This window comes from Channa argus, chromosome 1 (assembly GCF_033026475.1).
Source record: "Channa argus isolate prfri chromosome 1, Channa argus male v1.0, whole genome shotgun sequence".
NCBI classification, from domain to species: domain Eukaryota; kingdom Metazoa; phylum Chordata; class Actinopteri; order Anabantiformes; family Channidae; genus Channa; species Channa argus.
Window position 1 is genome coordinate 5,630,625 of NC_090197.1, and position 24,077 is coordinate 5,654,701.

A 24,077-nucleotide genomic window follows, 5' to 3' on the forward strand; every position below is an offset into this window, starting at 1 on the left:
AAGCCGAACAACATCTCTGGTCTCACCACCGTCCTGAACATCTTTCCTTTCATTCACGCTGATTCTCTCTTATCACACAACACACCTGACACTTTTCTCCACCCGTTCCAACCTGCCTGCACTCGTCTCTTCACCTCTTTTCCACACTCTCCGTTGCTCTGAACCGTTGACCCTAAGTACTTAAAGTCCTGCACCTTCTTCACCTCTGCTCCCTGTGACCTCACTGTTCCACCTGGGTCCCTCTCATTCACACACATGTATTCTGTCTTACTGCGGCTAAGCTTCATTCCTCTGTTTTCCAGAGCAGACCTCCACCTCTCTAGATTTTCCTCCACCTGCTCCCTGCTCTCACTACAAATCACAGTGTCATCTGCAAACATCATAGTCCATGGAGATTCCTGTCTAACCTCATCTGTCAGCCTGTCCATCACCAGAGCAAACAAGAAGGGGCTCAAAGCTGATCCTTGATGCAGACCCACCTCCACCTTGAACTCCTCTGTCACACCTACAGCACCTCACCACTGTCTTACAGCTCTCATACATGTCCTGCACCACTCTAACATACTTCTCTGCCGCTCCAGACGTCCTCATACAATACCACAGCTCCTCTCTCTGCACCCTGTCATACGCTTTCTCTAAATCTACGAAGACACAATGCAACTCCCTCTGACCCTCTCTGTACTTCTCCATCAGCATCCTCAAAGCAAATACTGCATCTGTTGGACTCTTTCTAGACATGAAACCATATTGCTGCTCACAAATGTTCACCTCTGCCCTTAACCGAGCTTCCACTACTCTTTCCCACAACTTCATTGTTCGGCTCATCAGCTTTATTCCTCTGTAGTTGCCACAGCTCTGCACATCTCCCTTGTTCTTAAAAATTGGTACCAGTACACTTCTCCTCCAGTCCTCAGCATCCTCTCACTCTCCAAGATCTTGTTAAACAAACTAGTCAGAAACTCTACTGCCACCTCTCCTAGACACTTCCATACCTCCACAGGTTTGTCATCAGGACCAACTGCCTTTCCATTCTTCATCCTCTTCAACATCCTCCTCACTTCACTCTTACTAATCTTTGCTACTTCCTGCTCCACACCAGTCACCTCTTCTACTCTTCGTTCCCTTTCATTTTCCTCATTCATCAACTCTTCAAAGTTCTCCTTCCATCTTCCCATCACCTCCAAACCACCCAGAGTCTGTCTCAGCTACTCCCTGAAAACTATGCGACATTCTTCCTTTTTCAACTTCCACCACTTTGTCCTCTGCTCTGCCTTAGTCCTCTTCATCTTCCTCACCACCACAGTCATTTTACACACCACCATCCTGTGTTGTCTGGCTACACTCTCCCCTACCAATGCTTTACAGTCACTGATCTCTTTCAGATTACAGCGTCTACACAAGATGTCGTCCAACTGAGTGCTTCTACCTCTGCTCTTATACGTCACCCTATGTTCCTGCCACTTCTTGAAGAAAGTGTTCACTATAGCCATTTCCATCCTCTTTGCAAAGTCAACCACCATCTGTCCTTCTTTGTTCCTGTCCTGAAGACCAAACCTGCCCATCACAGTCTCATCACCTCTGTTCCCTTCACGTACATGTCCATTAAAATCTGCACCAATCACCACTCTCTCACCTCTGGTGATGCTCTGCATCAGTTCATCTAACTCACTCCAGAATTTCTCCTTCTCTTCTAACTCACATCCTACCTGTGGGGCAGAACCACTCACAACATTGAACATCACCCCTTCAACTTCCAGCTTCAGACTCATCAACCTGTCTGACACTCTATTCACCTCTAGAACATTCCTCACCAACTCCTATTTCAGTATAACTCATACTCATTTCTCTTCCTATCTGACCCATGGTAGAACAACTTGAACCCTGCTCCTAAGCTTCTAGCCTTGCTACTTTTCCATCTGGTCTCCTGGACACACATTTGTGTACACAGTATGTCCACCTTCCTTCTCTGCATGATGTCAATCAACTCTCTACATTCTTAGCTTTCCTCTTCTCTCTCTGCCTACGAACACACCTTCCTCCTCTCCTTCTTCGTCTTCGACCAACAGTAGTCGATTTCCACCGGTACCCTGTAGATCAACAGCACCGGTGGCGGTCGTTGTTAACCCGGGCCCCGACCGATCCGGTATGGAAGTCATTGGCACAATTCGCATGTTTGATTTGGCATGTGTTTTACGTTGGATGCCCTTCCTGCCACAACCCTCTGCATTTATCCAGACTTGGGACTGGCACAAGAAGACACTGGCTTGTGCCCCCTTGTGGTTGCATTATAGAAATATTTCCATGTGCTGAACGTAAATATTTCCATCTTCCACTTCAGATTATTACTTATATTACTGCTGATAGTTACATGTGCAAAGGGGACGACTATGAATATTAAATGTCGGCTATATCTAATTAATCTTTGACGTGGTGACAATAAAAGTAATGTTGTAAAAAGTTGATTGTAGAGGGAATAACTGTCATAGTTACTGAAATTTTATTTGTTCGTTTTTACACTGTTACAGGGAAAAGTATCATTGATGTAGTTATGAACCAACACACACACACACACACACACACACACACACACACACACACAGTGAACATGTTTATCAAAGATATTCGACATTTCACCATTTTACTGAAACACACACACACACACACACACACACACACACACACACACACACAGTGAACATGTTTATCAAAGATATTCAACAGTGAATATTTCAGGTACTTTACTCAAAGTTCACGGAGAGAAAATTGTAGGGAAAAATAAACTTTATCATCACATCCATCAGGGTCATGATGACACAGTGACCAAACTTATATGAACAAAATTCACTCAACTTTTAAACTTTTCATACATTGAACTTACTATTTTTTAAATCAGTCTGATTCTAAAGTGTTTCACGCCCATCAAATGGGACAAAGACCAAACTATACGTCTGTTTTAAGGTGTCTCCACTCTTGTCTTTATAAGACCGTGACCATCAGCATGAACTGAGAGAGTTTACAGCTGAGGGTGAAGTAGCTTGAGACACAAGTCAGCACCACCAAGTGTGAGTGAATGGTTCTCTGCCGGAAAATGGTGGATTGTCCTCTTCGGGTTGGGAATGAGTCACTACACCAAGTGAATCATATCAAGTATCTTACGCTTTTTTTTTTTTATGAGTGAGGGTAAAATAGATTGAGAAAGTCAAACAGGTTGGTGCAGCATCAGCAGTAATGCGGAAGTTGTACCAGAATGTTGTGGTGAAGTCAGTGCTAAGCTGCAGGACAAGACTCTCAAATTACCAGTCAATTTACGTTCAAATCCTCATCTATGGTCATGAGCTCTGGGTTACTGATAGAATAAGGTTGCAAATACTGTATGGTGGCCGGTCTCAGCCTTAGAGGTAGGGCTTTCAGACATCTGAAAGAAGTTCGGAGTGGAGCTGCTGCTCATTCACGTTGAAAAGAGTAAGTTTATGGATATGTGGAAGATGATCGATTCCATACACAGACTATTTAAATAGATCAGACGTTGCAGAATTATAGATAAAAAAATTATAGCTTGAATATATTTAACTTCAACTACTCAAATTGTACAAAGTTGGACAAAACTGATCATATGATCATTTGGAAAAGAACAAACTGTTATTCTTACATGAGCAGCCTGTTGGGACAAGTACAACACTAGATCAGAGAACTGTGAGACCAGCACCTGGTTGAGGAAGCCACAGGAAAACAGAGATACTTTCATTTTATGCTGACACATGTAACATATGTCACTGTACATAACACTATGTAGTTTAATACTTTCATAAGTTCACTTGAGAAAATCCTTGATGGAGTAGATTTCACAAATCTACTGTGAACATTTCCCACAGAAACACATAACAGCCTGGTCTCCTTTAAAATACAAACATGAACATGAGTTGTTAAACTGGTCTTTACTGATGTGTCACTGAGTCTTTGGTTCGTGTGAATGTTCACATTTTAATTATGTTGGAAAAAAATCTCAGATCATGACAAATACTATCACTTGATGCTGATGATGTCCTGCTTTTTCTTCTAATTCTTCTAACAGAAACACTTTTTCTATCATTGTTGGTTAATTTGATTGTGTTTTCTTTCTAGAAATAGAATAAACCAATTTACCTGTGAACATATATGAGAATCAGACTTGAACGTTGATGGAGATTTTTGTAACTGTGGCTCATTAATCCATGAAGATAAATGATGTCACAGTGTTGTTTAACAATTTGGTGAAACTGACACTTTAACAGGGATTAAATGATTTTAAATCCCTCTTTGAAAAAGATTATAGAGCAAAGTTAAGAATGTGTAACATGTGATGCATTAATGATGATCTCATGAATATTGCAGATGTGATAAAATCTTTATTCTTTTGGAATCACACACTCATCAACATTAACACGAGAAACAAATAGAGACAGAGAGAAAGCAGCTGCAGAGTCCCAGTGATTCAGGTCAGGACTGGGGACACTGGTCTCTCCTCAGTGTCTGCTTGAGTGAAGTCTGGGAGCCCTGGGTGGCCTCACAGGTCACAGAGTCCACCTTCCCCCACTGGTCTGCAGGGAGCCTCAGGGTGCTGCTCCAGCTGTAGCGTCCGTCCTTCTCCAGCACCACAGGGCTCCTGCTCTCCTCCCAGCTGATGCTGCTGCTGCTGTCCACCTTCCAGGACAGACTCCAGTCTGAGGGGAAGCCCTTGTTGGCCAGACACATGAGCGTGGCCTTGCCCTTCTCTAGTTCCTCACTGGAGGGGGGCAGCACAGTCAGGGTGGGATGGGCATCACCTACAGTAGGAGACACCAATCAGCTTAGAGGACAGAGACCACACAGCTGTCAATCAAACAGTTGAGACCTTGTCCTGTGTGAGAGCTGATTTTCCTCTTTAAGCAGTTTCTGTTAGATGGTTTTTCTGCTCCAACAGTCACTGACTCACACATTGTTTCACTTCCCTTTGAAAAACCTCTCATGTAAATCAGCACAGACAGAATCATCAGACACTTTGAACTGAAATATGTCCAACTACACCGGAGACAAAACTGTGCCATCATCTAAAATACTAAATGCACAATAATCAAATATATTCAGTGGAAACAGAAACAAATACAGGAAATTTTTTCCATGTAGACAATGTTTAAACAGACACTTAACTAAAGATTCAAATGATTTAAACCATTTAACACGATAAATTAATCAGAGAATTTCTGCATTTTCACTTAACTACCATTGTCTTCACTTTTCAATTTTAGTTGAATAAAGTGATTTTTTATTTATTTTAGCAACAGTCACTGTCACACAAATCACTAACTGTTAGAAACACTTTGCCAGTTGAATTAAACATTTATCTTGTCCACACTTCAGCCTGTTTACATTTAATTAAACAGGTTGTTTCCTTGATAAAAACAAGAACAATAATTTGCTAAAATGTTACTTTTCTACATCATATTTAATATTTATGCAGAAACTTACTTCCAACTTCCAGTCTGGTTCCTCCACCAAAAGTCCACCACAGTGATACAAACTGACTGAGTCGTCGTACAAAAACCTCTGACTGTACAGAGACACGGCTCTCTGACTTTGGAACAAACAACAATAACTAGTATTCACTGACTAATATTAAGTCTGATATGAAAATTAAAAATGGATACGATACCTTCACAGATACTACGATATAATTTATAATTATTTGTTTCCGGTAAAAATATTTTGTTGATTTATTTGGAAATACTTCTACAAAAAACTAAACATACTGACAAAAAACCTTTTTTGGAATATGATACTAATCAAAAATCAAATTTTCAAAAGTTCTTAATTAATTTTCCAGAAATCCGATCCATCTACTTGGAAACAACATCATTATCAGAATAATCCAAGTCCCTGTTGGAGTCAGTGTGATCATTTCCATAGAGCCACTTTGCATCAGCAGCACCATGCTCCAGTGCTTTGGGAGAGTTTATAGTCCTGAGAGTTGAACACTGGATGACTGACAGCTGTCCTTCATGACAACAGAAGACACAGAAATCCTCCTCATCAAAAACATGACTCTGATCTCCGTCCTCATCTGGACTCTCCTCTGCTGCTGCTTCACAGGTAAAGTCCAGAGAATCCAACTCCTCTCCTCTATCAACATCCGTCCCTCTGAAATGAAGCCCACAAAACCATGATGCTGCTTTCTGTTTTTGTCTCTGTGTCCTCAGAGTCCAGAGGTCAGGTCACAGTGACTCAGCCTGGAGCAGTGAGCTCTGCTCTGGGAGGAACCACAACCATCAACTGTAAAACCAGTCAGAATGTGAATGGTAACTATTTAGCCTGGTACCAACAGAAAGATGGAGAACGTCCTAAGCTCCTTATTTATTCTGCCACCACTCGAGCATCAGGGATTCCAGATCGTTTTTCAGGCAGTGGATCAAACTCTGACTTCGCTCTGACCATCAGTGGAGTCCAGACTGAAGATGCAGCAGTTTACTACTGTAAGGGGGAATTTTACATCAACAGTCAGTATGTGTTCACACAGTGAAAAAGCATCGTACAAAAACCTCCCTCAGTCAGACTGAAAAGAAACTGAGCTGATGCTGCAGCTGGAAGCTACTGCAGAGACTGATACAGTTCACTGAGGACATATACACACACACACACACACACCACACACACACACAAACACAAATGAGTCAATCAGAGGAAAGTCAAGAAAAACACAATGAGCAAATCAATACAACAACAGTGGGATGTAGAGTCAAAGCTATAACTTTAGATTCCTTAAAAGTCTCCTCTACGTTTCACTGAGCAGTGTTGCCTGAAGTACTGAACTGTTTTAGTTTATTCAAAGTAGTAATACCCCCCCAAAAATATAAAATGTTATACAGCTATAAATAAAAGTTCTCATCAATAACATATAAATATAGCACTAAAAGTAAAACTAGCAGTTATGCTGAACGGTGACAATGGACAGGTTTCAGTCAGGAAAGAGTTTAATGGAGGATTTATATATTTACAAAGTAAACAGTAATTTTACAAACTACTTTTTGTTGCTTTAATGTGACAAAAAGAGCTAATGTGAAAAATGACAGTTTGAGTATTTTAAAATGCTTTGAGACTATTACTCCAGAAGATAAAACAACTTGTTACTTATTCAGTTTGTATATTTAAAAAATGAATTCATAAACATTTGTAAAGAAAGATCTTCTCTCAAAATCCCATCAAATCGATCATTTGAAATCACCACTTCAAATGTAATTAGTTGTACCACAACATTCATTTGCTCTTCTGCTTATACAGTTTTTGGATGATCTACCTCAAAGCTGTAAAGAGACTGTGTGCTGCATGTTTGCAGATGACTCAATCATTTATGTGAAAACAGAAACTAGGGTAACTATACGAACAAAGAGTTAACTTGAAGTTGCACAAAACAGTGTACCAGTGCCTTCACATATAGATATGCTTATTATTAATATTAACCAAAAGGAAATGGAAGAAGTGAGTGACTTAAAACAGGTGTCATTTTAGATTCTAAATCTGGTTCATTGTTGTAATGTTGAAATTTGTGGTAATAAATTTGTAGGGATTTACAAACTATTTCGGAAGATGATTTTTATAAACGTGCTGAACTCACTAAGAAATTACTTTTCTATTCTAACCTGTATAATTTGATTGACCAAAAATATCTTGATGTATCACTGTGACCCAAGACCCAAATCCCTTTTGGAGTCAGTCCAATTATTTCCATAGAGCCACTTTACATCAACATCTGTGATAGAGCTCCTTCTTACACGGGGGTGTAACAGTCTTGTGTTGTGTTGAGCTGCTCAGAGCCTCCACAGTGTGGTGCAGGGGGTGGGAGGGGTTATCCATGATGGATGTCAGTTTAGCCAACATCCTTCTGTCCATCACTTCCTCGATGGAGTTGAGTAGGCAGCCCTGAACAGAGTCGGCTCTCTTAACCAGCTTATGGAGTTGCTTCCTGTCTCTGCCGTGCTGCCACCTGCCCAGCACACAACAGTGTAGAAAACTGCAGCGGCAAACACAGTGTCATAACAAATTGCCCTGCTCATAGCAAAGGCCTTTCCTGTACAGGGCATCAATGTTGTTGGACCAGTTCAGTTTATTTTGTAGGTGCACACCCAGGTAGGTAAAAGTGTCCACACACTCGACGCCCTGGAATCTGACAGGTGTGACTAGTGTGTTTGTGTTTGGAACAACTATCAGCTTTTAGCCTGGTACCAACAGAAAGGTGCAGAAAGTCCTAAAATTCTTATCGATACAGCAACTTATCAAGCATCAGGGATTCCAGATCGTTTTTCAGGCATTGGATTAAACTGTGACTTCACTCTGACCATCAGTGGAGTCCAGACTGAAGATGCAGCAAAAAATCATGTTACAAACATTTTGAACATGCAAACACGTTTTAGAAAGAATCATTTAACAAGACTGAGGTGTTTCTCCACAGCATTTTATATTTCTGACTTACAATGTGATCAGAAATTCTGCCAGCATCTCAGGAATAATCTTAATCACAAAAAAGGTCAAAGGTCAAAGGCTTTTGTCTTGTCCCTTTTTGGGGGTCGCCACAGCTTAATGTAATGCGCACATTGATTTGGCACGAGTTTTTACACCGGATGCCCTTCATGCTGCAAACCATTTTTTTATCCAGGCTCAGCACTAATGTAGCCCTTGGTGGCTGAGTGGGGTCACTCGATGATCCCCCCCATTGAGCCACCAGGCCCCTTCATTATAATAATCTATAGGACATTTTTAATTACATTATTGTAAAATTAGCTGACATGCTGACGACACCCTATTATATCTGAAAACCCTTTTATTTCCATTGATCAGAGTTTAGTCAGATCAGATATGAATGCATGCTTTCTAGATACTCCCTCCATTTTCAAATGTGCAGCAAATGATTAAAAGTGTTGGAACTGTGCATTTCACCAAACTGAAGTAAATACTATATATCCAGGTTTACTATGTGACAGAAATAAATCTCTAGCTGGAATTATCAATAAGTTTTTAAAAATGTGATGACAACGTATTTTTCTGTCTTTACTAAAATCAATTTCCCTTTGTTAGAATCACCCTGATTTCACATAAAATCAAAGTAATGGAAATATTTCCAGTCCAAATTACTACTTATGGTGCTGCCATCAGTGACATGTGCAAAAGGTACCACTACAAATATTAAATGTGGGGTTTCAAATTAATCTTTGATGTGGTGACAATCAAAGTAGTGTTGTAAAAAGCTGGTTATGGAGGGAATAACTGTAGTAGTTACTGAAATTTTATTTGTAAGTGTTTACACTACTTGTTACTGAGAAAAGTATTAATGTTGCAGTTACGAACCAACACTGACACACACACACACACACACACACACGTTTATCAAACATATTGGGCATTACACCATTGTTTTAAAATCACCTTATGTGTAACACTAATTCTCAGAGATCTAATTACTTTCTTGATCATAGTTATAGTTCATCTCATATTCTACTAATGTCCAATTGAAATCGCATATTTTTATCTAACTGTCCCAAAAAAGTTAAAAAGAATCAACCTTTGCGTTAATGATAAGAAGCTTGGTTGTGACATCTGACCTCCATCTTGGATTGAAGCTATTTCAAATCTACAGTGAAGCAAAGTGGAGATTTCAAGTACTTTGCTCGAGGTTCACGGAGAGAAAATGTTAGGGAAATAAATTCCAGCACTAGTTAGCAAAACATTATTATGAAATCAATTGAGGTCATTATGACACAGTAACTGATCTTATATTAACAACAAAACATACTCAACTTTTCTTACATTGAATTTACACTTTTCTTTAATCAGTGTGATCCATGAACAAAACACATCAAATGGGTCAAAGACCAAATTATACGTCTGTTTTAAGGTGTCTCCACAGCACTGCAGGTGATTGAAGGTCATTTTTACACTGTACCTGTTACCTTCTCTAACACAGTTCTAATATTAGATGGTGGCAGTGATCCTGAGGTCATTTACAAGACAACAGTGGTGGATTTGTTAAATGTTAATCTAAGATGAGCAGCCTTTTGGGAAGATTACGAGAGTAGATCAGAGAACTCGGAGACCAGCACCTGGTCGAGGAAGCCACAGGAAAATGGTAACTATCGTGTTAGAGTGACAGAGCCAACAGATGTGACATGTATCACTGTACATATCACTATAAAGCTTAATACAATTATACAATCAGTTGAGAAAAATCCTTCATAATCCCAGAGACCCTTTGTAAATTCAACATATCTACTGTAAACATTTCACACAATTATTATTCCTTTAATAATACACATGACCATGAGCTGTGTGATGAGTTTGTCTTTACTAATGTCTCACTGAGTCATTTGGTTTATGTGAATGCTGATTTTCATTATTATTGAAAGAACATCTCACATCACAGACATGTTATATCACTATGGCTTTATTAGCAGATAAAATGCCAGGTGGCTTGAATTAGAGGCTCATTTCCATAGAGCCACTTTGCATCAGCAGCACCATGCTCCAGTGCTCTGGGAGAGTTTATAGTCCTGAGAGTTGAACACTGGATGACTGACAGCTGTCCTTCATGACAACAGAAGACACAGAAATCCTCCTCATCAAAAACATGACTCTGATCTCCGTCCTCATCTGGACTCTCCTCTGCTGCTGCTTCACAGGTAAAGTCCAGAGAATCCAACTCCTCTCCTCTATCAACATCCGTCCCTCTGAAATGAAGCCCACAAAACCATGATGCTGCTTTCTGTTTTTGTCTCTGTGTCCTCAGAGTCCAGAGGTCAGGTCACAGTGACTCAGCCTGGAGCAGTGTGCTCTGCTCTGGGAGGAACCACAACCATCAACTGTAAAACCAGTCAGAATGTGAATAATGTAAATTTAGCCTGGTACCAACAGAAAGATGGAGAACGTCCTAAGATACTTATTTATCTTGCTACCACTCGAGCATCAGGGATTCCAGATCGTTTTTCAGGCAGTGGATCAAACTCTGACTTCACTCTGACCATCAGTGGAGTCCAGACTGAAGATGCAGCAGTTTACTACTGTCAGAGTGAACATTACATCAACAGTCAGCTATTGTTCACACAGTGAAAAAGCATCGTACAAAAACCTCCCTCAGTCGGACTGAACAGAAACTGAACTGATGATGCAGCTGGAAGCTACTGCAGAGACTGATACAGTTCACTGAGGACACACACACAGACACACACACACAAACATTAATTTAGTCACTCAGAGAAAATTCACCAAAAAACACAAAAAGTAAACAAGTATAACTGTGATATAAAGCTACACTTATCATTTTAGATTTATTAATGTTTCCACCACAGTTCAGTGTTGCCTGAAGTACTGAACTGTTTTACTTAATTAAATTTGCTAAAACCACCGGAAAAGTCTTAAACTCAAAATTGTACATAACTTTTAATCAATATCATGTAAAAGTAGCAGTTGTATGTAAACACAAACATGTTTGTTGTAATATGTGACCTTAGTAATGTTACGGTTAGTATAAGTTCTTTTAGGACAAACCCAAGTAAAGAGACAGTAAGAGGAGGTATAAAGAAAAAGGTATTTAGTTAAAAAGAAACAGGATTACAGGGTTAAACAGGGTTTAACAACTAAAAATCCCTCCACAGGTGGAGAGTAAAGAACTTACTGAACTAAAGGTAACAAAACAACAAACTAAACAGAGTAAACGACAGACTAAAACAGCTATTCAAGCAACGGGGTGCACACATACAAGACTAACACAAGGTAGGGTTCACCCAGGGACCAGACTAGACCTAAACTAATTGTAATACACGGGTAAGAGGGTAAATTAACAGGTACAAATGAAATAAACAGGAATAGACTGAAGGGAATAAACATAAACAAACTAAACTCGAGGCAGTAAGTAACTAATACAGGGAACAGGGGAAGATAAACTAATGCAAAATGTAACAAAGGAGAACCAAAGCAAATAACAAGAAATAACCAAAACACATAACAAGGAATACAAAACCACATAAGGAAAGACCAAACCATAGACCAAAACCTTGACAGTCCAGACAGGGATCAGGCAGGATACAAACTTGTGACAAAGGCAGACAGACAGACAGAGCACTAACACACGCTTACACATAACAAATAATACGAACCAGCAGAGAACACTGGGAAGAGCAGGGTATAAAAGTACTGGGGAACATGTGAAACAAATATGGACAAAACGAGGAAGGTAAAGACAGCAAACAGACTCACAGGAGGAGACACAGGAGGATCAATAAAATAAAAGCCAAAACAGGAAATAAATCTAGAAAACTTAAACACTGGGACAGGACTGTGACAAGTAACCATAGAAACAGACAGGTTTTAGTAAAGATAAGAAGTTTAAATGTTCATTTCTATGTTTACAACATTAAAGGAAATGTGTCAAACAATTTTTTTTTTGCTCTGAAGTGACAAACAAAATTTACCTGTTATGTAAAATAACATGTTTACAATGTTTTACAATACTTTAGGGCTGCTACTATAAAAGATAAAGTAATTAATTGATTTATATTTGGTTTGCTGATTAACAAAATAATAATAATTCCATCAAATTAATCATTTGAAATAAAGATTTCAAATGTAAATTACTTGCACCACAACATCCAGCGTTTTGCCCTTTGCTCTTCTGCTTATACAGTATTTGGATGATCTACCTAAAAGCTGTAAACACACTGTGTGCTGCATGTTTGCAGATGATACAATAATTTATGTTACAACAGAAACTGTGGTAACTAGGCAGATTCTCAGTGTCTCCCGGGGACAGAACAACAATTTAACGTGAAGTTGCTCAAAAACCTCTACAACGTCTGCTTCACTTGTGGATATACTAACTATCAGCATTGACCAAAAGGAAATTGAAGAAGTGACAGACGTAAAACAGGTGTCATCTGAGACTCTAAATCAGGTTTGATGCTGGTAATGTTGATATTTGGTTTAATAAAACTGTGAGGATTTACAAGCTGTCAGGGTCACCAGGTTTATTTCGACCCTGCCTCACTCCCTGCCCACCTGCTGGAGCCACAGCCATACTGGACACTATTGTTCCCCTAGAAGACTTAGGCCCCTTCTCCTCTTAAACTCTTCTCACTGTAACCACCTGTTAAATTTGGGGTTTCGACTTGGATTTTAAAGATCTGGATTTGGATGTGAATATTGTATGTTTGGACTTGAATTTGGACCTAGATTCTATGGATTTGGATTTTGGACTTTTGAACTGGAAATTGGATTCTTGAGAGCAATTTTGGTTATTTTATTTAATCCAATAGACAATTTAGGTTTTGGACTCCTTGGTTTTGCACCCTACCTTGTCATCAGCACTCATTCATCCAACCTGTCACATCTCAGGACCCCCTCATCCCCGCCTGTGGACCACCACTGCACACTCACCAACCTGCACATCCCCCCCTTCACAAGTAGGATTATCAATATACTCCAGAGATCAGTCAGTTCAGATCGATTAACTCTGACTGCTACATCGTGTTTAAAGAGGTAATGAGAGAGAGACTTTGTTCCAGCAACGCAACTCCAAGCTTAGACCACACACTACTTGACACCACTCCCTCTAATCCCCTATTGTTTAGTAAACTGCACTAGCTAAAAACCTCCTCTGTGCTGCTCTCTTGTTTTTGGGTCCAAACAAACTGACTACACTTACAACTAAATATTTAAAATGATTTTTCTTCAAACATGCTGAAGTAAAAAAAAAAAATTACATATTCCTAATTAATACAGTAATACTTTCATATCAGTGTGACCAAAGACTCTGTTGGAGTCAGTGTGATCATTTCCATAGAGCCACTTTGCATCAGCAGCACCATGCTCCAGTGCTCTGGGAGAGTTTATAGTCCTGAGAGTTGAACACTGGATGACTGACAGCTGTCCTTCATGACAACAGAAGACACAGAAATCCTCCTCATCAAAAACATGACTCTGATCTCCGTCCTCATCTGGACTCTCCTCTGCTGCTGCTTCACAGGTAAAGTCCAGAGAATCCAACTCCTCTCCTCTATCAACATCCGTCCCTCTGAAATGAAGCCCACAAAACCATGATGCTGCTTTCTGTTTTTGTCTCTGTGTCCTCAGAGTCCAGAGGTCAGGTCACAGTGACTCAGCCTGGAGCAGTGAGCTCTGCTCTGGGAGGAACCACAACCATCAACTGTAAAATCAGTCAGAATGTTTATTACAGCAGCCCTAATCATTATTTAGCCTGGTACCAACAGAAAGATGGAGAACGTCCTAATCTCCTTATTTATGCTGCCACCACTCGAGCATCAGGGATTCCAGATCGTTTTTCAGGCAGTGGATCAAACTCCGACTTCACTCTGACCATCAGTGGAGTCCAGACTGAAGATGCAGCAGTTTACTACTGTCAGAGTTATCATATTATCAACAGTCAAAATCTGTTCACACAGTGAAAAAGCATCGTACAAAAACCTCCCTCAGTCAGACTGAACAGAAACTGAACTGATGCTGCAGTTGGAAGCTACTGCAGAGACAGATACAGTTCACTGAGGAGACACACACACACACACGCACACACACACATTTTAAAAGCGTATTTAACATTTCAGTTGGCAGCAGTGAGCTCATACAAGTCGATAAAACTTTTCTTCACTAATAATGGTGGGGGAATGGAAATGTTTCATCATTATTAGCTGTGAATTTATGAGAAAGTCCTCTCGCAGAACAAAATCCTCAAACTGTTAAATGTGAACTATTAAATGTCAGGTCTTTCTATTAGTAAATGATAATGAAGAATTCCGCTTAGCCTGGAAATACAGTTTAATAAAAGCCATTTGTAATGTCAGAATCGCATCAACTATGAATGGAGGAAAATAAAAACAACCACTGGTTTCGTTGTAGTACTGTAGCCAGTAGGACCGGGTTTGGAAAATCGATTCGGTCATGTATTGTATAATAACAACTTACCAATACGCAGATCGATTCAAACGTTGCTGTATCGTCCATCAGCTGCACAAAAAACATCTATTTCAGTAGTGTTGCTTATTACAGGATGTTGCTCATTGTGGCCACAACAATGGCAGCTTGTGTTAAATTGAATCTTGCAACCACAGCACACTGAAAGAGAAAACATGGTGCAAACATTTACCCTCCACTGCCAAAAATGAGAGCAAGTGTATGGGAGCATTTTGGATTTTTTCAAAAGCCAGATAGTCTGGAGTTAGACAATGGCCTAGGATGCAAAACCAAAGAGAAATACTGCAGCAACACTACGAACCTGCACCTTCACCTTACAGGACACCACCCAAAGCTCCAGTTAGCAACAGGTAGCCAGCAAGCGACCTCACAGTCAGCACTGACAGAGGCTTTGCACTGCAGTTATCCCCAACATTCACAATGGACTCAGAAGAACTGCTGCACGAGTGTGACCCATGCTACGCTATACCCGCATGCCGATTCGTGACAGAAACCGCCGTTCCCCAGCTCCATGCTGACGTGAAGCGAATAGTCACAGAGGCCATAGCATCTGCAGAAACTGTGGCCATTGCATGAGATGCCTGGACCTCATGTGCAACTAGGTCCTATATCACCGTAATTTTTTCTGCGAACTGGGAAACCGTTTCACATGGGGGCACACAGCAGAGATTCTTCAGAAGCTAACAGATGAATGGGGACTTGCTGATAAGGATCCTGCTTTGGTGACAGACTTGCTATTTTGGTGAAATGCTTTGACAAACACTTTCTGTACATGGCCTCTCCATTAGAACCTGAGTTTAAGACACTGTCCTTCATAGATGAGGAAGGGAGACAGGAGACCCTCCTGTCCATACTCTGACATGTGGAATTCTCTGGAAGAGCTCTTGCGTGTCTTTGGTCTTACTTATTAGGAAGTACATTCGAAGTAATCTTGCAGGGGAATGTTTCTAACTCTATCAGCCTGTCTGCTGGTGTGTCAGGGTCTGTTTTTCATCTATATTCCTATGTTCTATCATCCCCCCAAATGACTTTTCCTCTAACTGATGACACACATTAATTCAATGTCTCATCACGAGTTTCTTCCTTCCTGTCTGAGATGTCTGCTTGGATAACAAAAAGACATCTTAAGTTATACCTGTCCAAAACAGACATCTCTCAATATGCAGCCCAACTCATTGTGGAGGTCCTGGTCACATCTTGTCTTGATTACAGCAATGCCCTGTTCACGGGGCTACCAACAATCCCTTCTACCCAGCGCTTTGCCAACAAATGGCAAAGGTGGTCCACAGACCACACAAAAGGCCCCAAGCAAAACTCTTCAGCTCAGCTGTCCTACAAGCTACCAAACTCTGCACACTCAGCAGCCTCTTTACATCCTTCTTACAAGAAGAAAGCAAATGGATAAATCCCAGCTGATCAGATTATAGTAACATCAGTTACCCGTGAGGGACAGAGTCCTTGTTTCCTTTCCAATGTCCTGTATGAGTTTCTTTAAAAGAGTTCAGAGAATGGAAATGTCAAAGGCCACAGGTGCAATTGATATGAAATTTTAGCTATGATTATATGCATTTTTAATCCACTCATTAACATGCATGTTAACGCTAGTACTAAGTAACTTAGCAATTGCTTGGTACTTTATTTATTCTCATGGTAATTTGATATTTTAGATCTTGGAGGGTGGAACAGAAACACGGCTTTGCTGACGCTTGGCAGTTTCTTTTTTTAGTCAGATTGTCCATGTAAAACACCACCATTTAAATACAATGCACTTCAGTACAACTCACCCACCCACTACGAACTCAACAATACACATATAGTAGAATTATCACCTTTCAACTTAAACTTAGAAATTATTGTTTATTGTATTATTATGGATTAGGACTGTGAGAATTGTGAATCAGCTCAGACTTTTCCAGCTCTGCCATTTCACCATTGAGAGTTTGTAAAGCTAATCTAGGTGAGACTTAAACATTTATGTTATCAACAGCATCACATTTAGTACTGTTTATAATACATAGTTTTTATTTTGTGGAGTTTTTCTACATTTTTAGAGTAGGTACTTGTGTCCTTCAAGTTCAGTCAAGAATTTGAATTAGTGTTTGTTAGGCAAACACATGTGATTTTACTCCGTATTAAGATTGCGTAATTCAGCTAACTCTGGTTGTTGGAGAATCTTTACTTTATTTCCACATCTTTTTCTCTATGTGCATCTTAAAAGAATACTATTTTGTACTGCAAATCCGTCCTCTGTCACATGATAAAGCTAAAATAGCTGCAATTCAAGCTTGGGGTCATAGGTCATAACTGAGCATTTCATCATTTACATTCTTAAGTTTACTCAACTTTATTTATATAAAGTTGAGACAATACAATATTTTCTGTCAGATAGATAAGAACATGTAATTTCATTGTTGTATGAATGGACGACGAGGAGCTGGGATGAAAAAACAAATGGGATTTCTGACAAGCAGTGATAAACATTAGTTGATGTTGAACCAACATTGCATGCACTTCATAATATTGTTATTTTAGTAAAGACAGGGAAACGTTTTGGTATTCATCGCACTATAGAAATATGAATATATTTTCGAGCTCACCATTTATTTCTGTCACATAGGAGACCTGAATATATATTTTTTACTACAGTTTGGTTAAAGGTAAATCATTTGCTGCACATTTGAAAATGGAGAGAGGATCCAGAATGCATGTATTCACTTCCGATCTGATTAAACACTGACTAATGGGAATATTTTTTTATGTCATCATCATAAAAGCAAGTTTTATAACTTTGATCAAAATGATTCATAAGATGCTGATGGATTTCCTTCCTCACAAAGTTAGTCAGCTTCCTCATTCCTGTCAAATTACTATTGGTTGTGTTGGTGTATGTTCATGTCAATTACAACAAAAACAGTAAGTGATCTTTATCAATATAGTATTTGAACCATCATCATCTGTGTTTGTAACATACATAGTAAAATTATGTACATTTATTTCCCTTTAATCGCGACCACTCTATGTGCACAGTGTGTGTGTGTTTGTGTGTGTGTGTGTCCTCAGTGAACTGTATCAGTCTCTGCAGTAGCTTCCAGCTGCAGCATCAGTACAGTTTCTGTTCCGACTGACAGAGGGAGGTTTTTGTACGATGCTTTTTCACTGTGTGAACACCTCTTGAATTTTAATAGTATGAGTTTGATCCACTGCCTGAAAAACGACCTGGAATCCCTGATGCTCGAGTGGTGGCAGTATAAATAAGGAGCTTAGGACATTCTCCATCTTTCTGTTGGTACCAGGTTAAACAGTACCCATTAAACACATTCCGACTGATTTTACATCTGATGCTGACGGTTCCTCCCAGAGCAGAGCTCACTGCTCCAGGCTGAGTCACTGTGACCTGACCTCTGGACTCTGAGGACACAGAGACAAAAACAGAAAGCAGCATCATGGTTTTGTGGGCTTCATTTCAGAGGGACGGATGTTGATAGAGGAGAGGAGTTGGATTCTCTGGACTTTACCTGTGAAGCAGTAGCAGAGGAGAGTCCAGATGAGGACGGAGATCAGAGTCATGTTTTTGGTGAGGAGGATTTCTGTGTTCCTGTGGTTTTATCAAATTTAATAAAGTAAAACAGTTCAGTGCTTCAGGCAAAACTGAAAAGTGGTGGAAACTTTAATGAATCTAAAATGATAAGTGTAGCTTTATATCACAGTTATACTGATTTACTTTTTGTGTTTCTTGGTTAATTTACTCTGAGTGACTTCATTTATTGTGTGTGTGTGTGTGTGTGTGTGTGTGTGTACATTCAGTGAACTGTATCAGTCTCTGCAGTAGCTTCCAGCTGCAGCATCAGTTCAGTTTCTGTTCAGTCTGACTGAGGGAGGTTTTTGTACGATGCTTTTTCACTGTGTGAACACATACTGACTGTTGATGTAATGTTCACTCTGACAGTAGTAAACTGCTGCATCTTCAGTCTGGACTCCACTGATGGTCAGAGTGAAGTCAGAGTTTGATCCACTGCCTGAAAAACGATCTGGAATCCCTGATGCTCGAGTGGTGGCAGCATAAATAAGGAGCTTAGGACGTTCTCCATCTTTCTGTTGGTACCAGGCTAACCAGTTCCCATTATACACATTCTGACTGGTTTTACAGTTGATGGTTGTGGTTCCTCCCAGAGCAGAGCTCACTGCTCCAGGCTGAGTCACTGTGACCTGACCTCTGGACTCTGAGGACACAGAGACAAAAACAGAAAGCAGCATCATGGTTTTGTGGGCTTCATTTCAGAGGGACGGATGTTGATAGAGGAGAGGAGTTGGATTCTCTGGACTTTACCTGTGAAGCAGCAGCAGAGGAGAGTCCAGATGAGGACGGAGATCAGAGTCATGTTTTTGATGAGGAGGATTTCTGTGTCTTCTGTTGTCATGAAGGACAGCTGTCAGTCATCCAGTGTTCAACTCTCAGGACTATAAACTCTCCCAGAGCACTGGAGCATGGTGCTGCTGATGCAAAGTGGCTCTATGGAAATGATCACACTGACTCCAACAGGGACTTGAATCATTCTGATGATGATATTTTTATAGTTTAAAGTTTCTGGGGTTGTAGCTTAGGTTTGGACAGACCTTCTTCCTAAATTTGATGTAAATTGTCTTGAATTCTTTATCATACACAAGATCACTGTGTGCCATAATGTACAATAACGTATTGGTGAATAATTTTTTTCCATCATATTCAATGTAGAGTAGATTATAATTAAAGAGAAACTGATGTCTGTAGCTCAGAAACCATAACTCAATAAAAGTTTTAATACTTTTCATAGTTTGCGACTTAGATGTGCAAAGTTTAACCAGTCATTATATAACCTGCCTTAACTGGGAATATTCTTTTTTAAGTATCACAGTAATACACTATCGATGGAGGAACTGGACTGTAGAAGATTGTAATGTTAAATAATGTAATTTTTCATGTATTCCTATTGAATTTTCATAGCTGCAGACCTTATTGCAATTTTTTGATATTTAAAACTGCCAAACTTTAAATCTTCTTCCTCTCTCTGCTGCCACCTGTCATTTCAGTGCCAACTGCTGCAAACAGTCCTCTTTATCGGTTAATGTCATGATATCAACCAGTTACTGGTTGCCAGTATTATTTGTAAATCCACTGTAAGAGTTGTAGCTTCGGAAGATGAAGAGGACTAAGGCAGAGCAGATGATGAAGTGGTGGAAGTTTCAACAAAGGAGAATGTTGTGTAGTTTTCAGGGAGGAGCTGAGACAGACTCTGGGTGGTTTGGAGGTGCTTCCAGATGACTGGACCACTACAGCTAATGTGATCAGGGAGACAGGTTGGAGGATACTCCTGATCAGGAAAGAGGAAAGTGGACAAGGAGACTTGGTGGTGGAACGAGGAAGTTCAGGAGTGTATACAGAGAAAGAGGTTAGCTAAGAAGAAGTGGGACACTGAGAGGACTGAAGAGAGTAGACAGGAGCACAGGGAGATACAGCGTAAGGTGAAGATAGAGGTGGCAAAGGCCAAACAAAGAGCATATGAGGACTTGTATGTTAGGTTGGACACTAAGGAGGGAGAGATGGATTTGTACAGGTTGGCCAGACAAAGAGATAGAGATGGGAAGGATGTGCAGCAGGTTAGTGTGATTAAAGATAAGGATGGAAATGTATTGACAGGTGCCAGGAGTGTGATGGAAGATGGAAGGAGAACTTTGAAGAGTTGATGAATGAGGAAAATGAAAGGAAACGAAGAGTAGAAGAGGTAACTGGTGTGGAGCAGGAAGTAGCAATGATTAGTTTAAGATTATTCAAAGATTATTAGGGTCAGGCCAAGCGAGAAGCTGTGGTATTGTGCTGTGGTATGAGGAAGTCTGGAGTGGCAGAGAAGTCTGTTAGAGTGGTGCAGGACATGAATGAGAGCTGTAGTGAGGAGGTGGAGGAAAATCTAGAGAGGTGGAGGTCTGCTCTGGAAAACAGAGGAATGAAGCTTAGCCGCAGTAAGACAGAATACATGTGTGTCAATGAGAGGGACCCAGGTGGAACGGTGAGGTTACAGGGAGCAGAGGTGAAGAAGGTGCAGGACTTTAAGAACTTAGGGTCAATGGAGAGTGTGGAAAAGAGGTGAAGAGGCGAGTGCAGGCAGGTTGGAACAGGTGGAGAAAAGTGTCAGGTGTGTTGTGTGATAAAAGAGAATCAGCGAGAATGAAAGGAAAGATGTTCAAGACGGTGGTGAGACCAGAGATGTTGTTCGGCTTAGAGACAGTGGCACTGAAGAAAAGACAGGAGGCAGAGCTGGAGGTAGCAGAGCTTAAGATGTTGAGGTTCTCTTTGGGAGTGACGAGGATGGACAGGATCAGGAATGAGGACATCAGAGGGACAGCTCATGTTAGATGTGGTGGAGATAAAGTCAGAGAGGCCATATTGAGGTGGTTTGGACATGTTCAGAGGAGAAACTGTGAATCTATTCCAAGTCCTTATGGTCATTCCACATGATGAAAGCTGCCCTGCTCCATCAAGCCAGTGATGCAACTCCTCCAGTAGAGTTCAATGGCCAGCAACTCCTTGTTACCAACATCAAAGTTCTTCTCTCTGGGAGACGTGAGAGAAAAGACAGGACAGGAATGCATTTTTATTTTGCTGACAGTGAATCTTCGAGTAAAGATTGCTCACCACCCCAGTGTTGGAAGCCTCTACCTCTTCCACAAACTGCTGCTGAGGATCTGGGAAAGTGAGAATGAGAAAAGAAGTGACTCTTTGCTTGAGTTCACTGAAAGCTACCTCTACAAATGAAGACCACTGAAATGGGATGTTGGTCAAGGTGACTTGTATGAGAGGTGAGGCTCTGAGACTTTATCCCCAGATGAAGCTCCTGTAAAAATTCACAAAAACCAAAAATGCTCATGTGTGGAAAAGGCCACTGCTGTGTCCTTCCACCTGTATTCTGCTGCCTGCTAAGACAACGAAGCTTAGGAAAGACACACAGCTGAGCTTTAGTGACACTAGAACCATAGTTATGCTATTACTTTTACAACCATCACATTGTAAGACTGATGGATATTCTGACATGGATGATTATGACTGTGTTTTAAAAGCTTCAAATTACTGTTTGTTGATATGTGACTTTGATAGTTATCACATTAGCAGATGCTACTGCTTCTACTGCAGTTGTTAAAAGTTAAATGAGAGATGAGACTCAGAAATGCAACAGAAAAAGGCCTAAAGATTAGCTGCACATTAGATGAAAGAAATGAGGACTTTGTCAAGTATATGAGGATATCATCTGCATACAATCTGATTTGCTAAAATAAAATTATGCCTAAGATGTATTTTCCCACAGCTGTTTGGATGAAAAATCATTTGAGATACTTTGTGCTGATGCTACAGCGATGTGTGTGTGTTTGTGTGTGTTTGTGTGTGTGTGTGTGTGTGTGTAGGGACATGTGTATGAGAAGATGAAAGGCACTTGTGAAACACAAGTGAAAGGTGTTTAGTGACACCAGAAGCGTAATGTTGCTATTACTATTACAGCCATCACATTGAAATGTAGTTTAAACCAGCTGTTTCAAAAAAGAAAAACCAAAACGAAAAGAAGTAAGTTGCCAAATCTAATTTATATAAATATATCTTGACAGGTATATTGTGTGTGTTTTTGTACGATGCTTTTTCACTGTGTGAACAACCACTGACTGTTGATGCTGTGTTCACTCTGACAGTAGTAAACTGCTGCATCTTCAGTCTGGACTCCACTGATGGTCAGAGTGAAGTCAGAGTTTGATCCACTGCCTGAAAAACGATCTGGAATCCCTGGTTCTCGCTGACTGATTAACTTAATAAAAAGTTTAGGAGTTTCTCCATTTCTCTGCTGATACCAGTCCAAATGGTTCCCTCCATGCACATTCTGACTGATTTTACAGTTGATGGTTGTGGTTCCTCCCAGAGCAGAGCTCACTGCTCCAGGCTGAGTCACTGTGACCTGACCTCTGGACTCTGAGGACACAGAGACAAAAACAGAAAGCAGCATCATGGTTTTGTGGGCTTCATTTCAGAGGGACGGATGTTGATAGAGGAGAGGAGTTGGATTCTCTGGACTTTACCTGTGAAGCAGCAGCAGAGGAGAGTCCAGATGAGGACGGAGATCAGAGTCATGTTTTTGATGAGGAGGATTTCTGTGTCTTCTGTTGTCATGAAGGACAGCTGTCAGTCATCCAGTGTTCAACTCTCAGGACTATAAACTCTCCCAGAGCACTGGAGCATGGTGCTGCTGATGCAAAGTGGCTCTATGGAAATGATCACACTGACTCCAACAGGGACTTGGATTATTCTGATAATGATGTTGTTTCCAAGTAGATGGATCGGATTTCTGGAAAATTAATTAAGAACTTTTGAAAATGTGATTTTTGATGAGTATCATATTCCAAAAATGTTTTTTGTCAGTATGTTTGTTTTTTTGTAGAAGTATTTCCAAATAAATCAACAAAATATTTTTAATGGAAAAAACAATATTGTAGTATTTGTGAAGGCATCGTATTTATTTTTACTTTTCATATCAGATTTAATATTAGCTGCCAGTGAATACTAGTTTTTGTTGTTTGTTCCAAAGTCAGAGAGCCGTGTCTCTGTACAGTCAGAGGTTTTTGTACGACGACTCAGTCAGTTTGTATCACTGTGGTGGACTTTTGGTGGAGGAACCAGACTGGATGTTGGAAGTAAGTTTCTGCATAAATACTAAATATGATGTGGAAAAGTAACAGTTTAAATTCAGATTTGAAAGTTTCCAGTAAATTATTGTTCTTGTTTTTATTAACACTTTTTGTGATCAGGTTTTAGTTTGTCTCCTTTCATCAAGGAAACAACCTAATTAATTAAATGTAAACAGGCTGAAGTGTGGACAAGTTAAATGTTTAATTCAACTGGCAAAGTGTTTCTAACAGTTAGTGATTTGTGTGACAGTGACTGTTGCTAAAATAAATAAAAATTCACTTTCTTCAACTAAAATTCAAAAGTGAAGACAAAGGTAGTTATGTGAAAATGCAGAAATTCTCTGATTAATTTATTGTGTTAGATGGTTTGAAATCATTTGAATGTTTTGTTAAGTGTCTGT

General features: G+C 40.1%; 2 protein-coding genes across 15 annotated transcripts in view; one reads left to right on the top strand and one right to left on the bottom strand.

The window, feature by feature from the left end:
- The window catches only part of LOC137138325 (immunoglobulin kappa light chain-like), a 40,079-nt gene that overhangs the window by 15,195 nt on the left and 807 nt on the right, over nucleotides 1–24,077 (top strand). For 4 of the 6 annotated variants that reach the window (XM_067525457.1, XM_067525523.1, XM_067525541.1 and 1 more), the window contains exon 3: nucleotides 23,645–23,682. In XM_067525457.1, coding sequence (XP_067381558.1) covers nucleotides 23,645–23,682 — 38 coding nt within the window. Of the gene's footprint in view, nucleotides 1–5,968; nucleotides 6,106–6,212; nucleotides 6,520–10,539; nucleotides 10,680–10,786; nucleotides 11,094–23,626; nucleotides 23,683–24,077 lie in introns of those variants that run through there. The other 2 variants (XM_067525550.1, XM_067525560.1) reach the window with 2 other exon arrangements.
- LOC137137896 (immunoglobulin kappa light chain-like) overlaps nucleotides 4,364–24,077 on the bottom strand; it is a 60,032-nt gene continuing 40,318 nt past the window's right edge. For 7 of the 9 annotated variants that reach the window (XM_067525100.1, XM_067525028.1, XM_067524946.1 and 4 more), the window contains exons 3-4: nucleotides 5,485–5,520; nucleotides 4,364–4,802 (exon numbers count right to left, since the gene is read on the bottom strand). In XM_067525100.1, coding sequence (XP_067381201.1) covers nucleotides 4,477–4,802; nucleotides 5,485–5,520 — 362 coding nt within the window. In that variant the 3' untranslated portion in view covers nucleotides 4,364–4,476. Of the gene's footprint in view, nucleotides 4,803–5,484; nucleotides 5,521–18,887; nucleotides 19,200–19,306; nucleotides 19,480–22,651; nucleotides 22,964–23,070; nucleotides 23,248–24,077 lie in introns of those variants that run through there. The other 2 variants (XM_067525184.1, XM_067524877.1) reach the window with 2 other exon arrangements.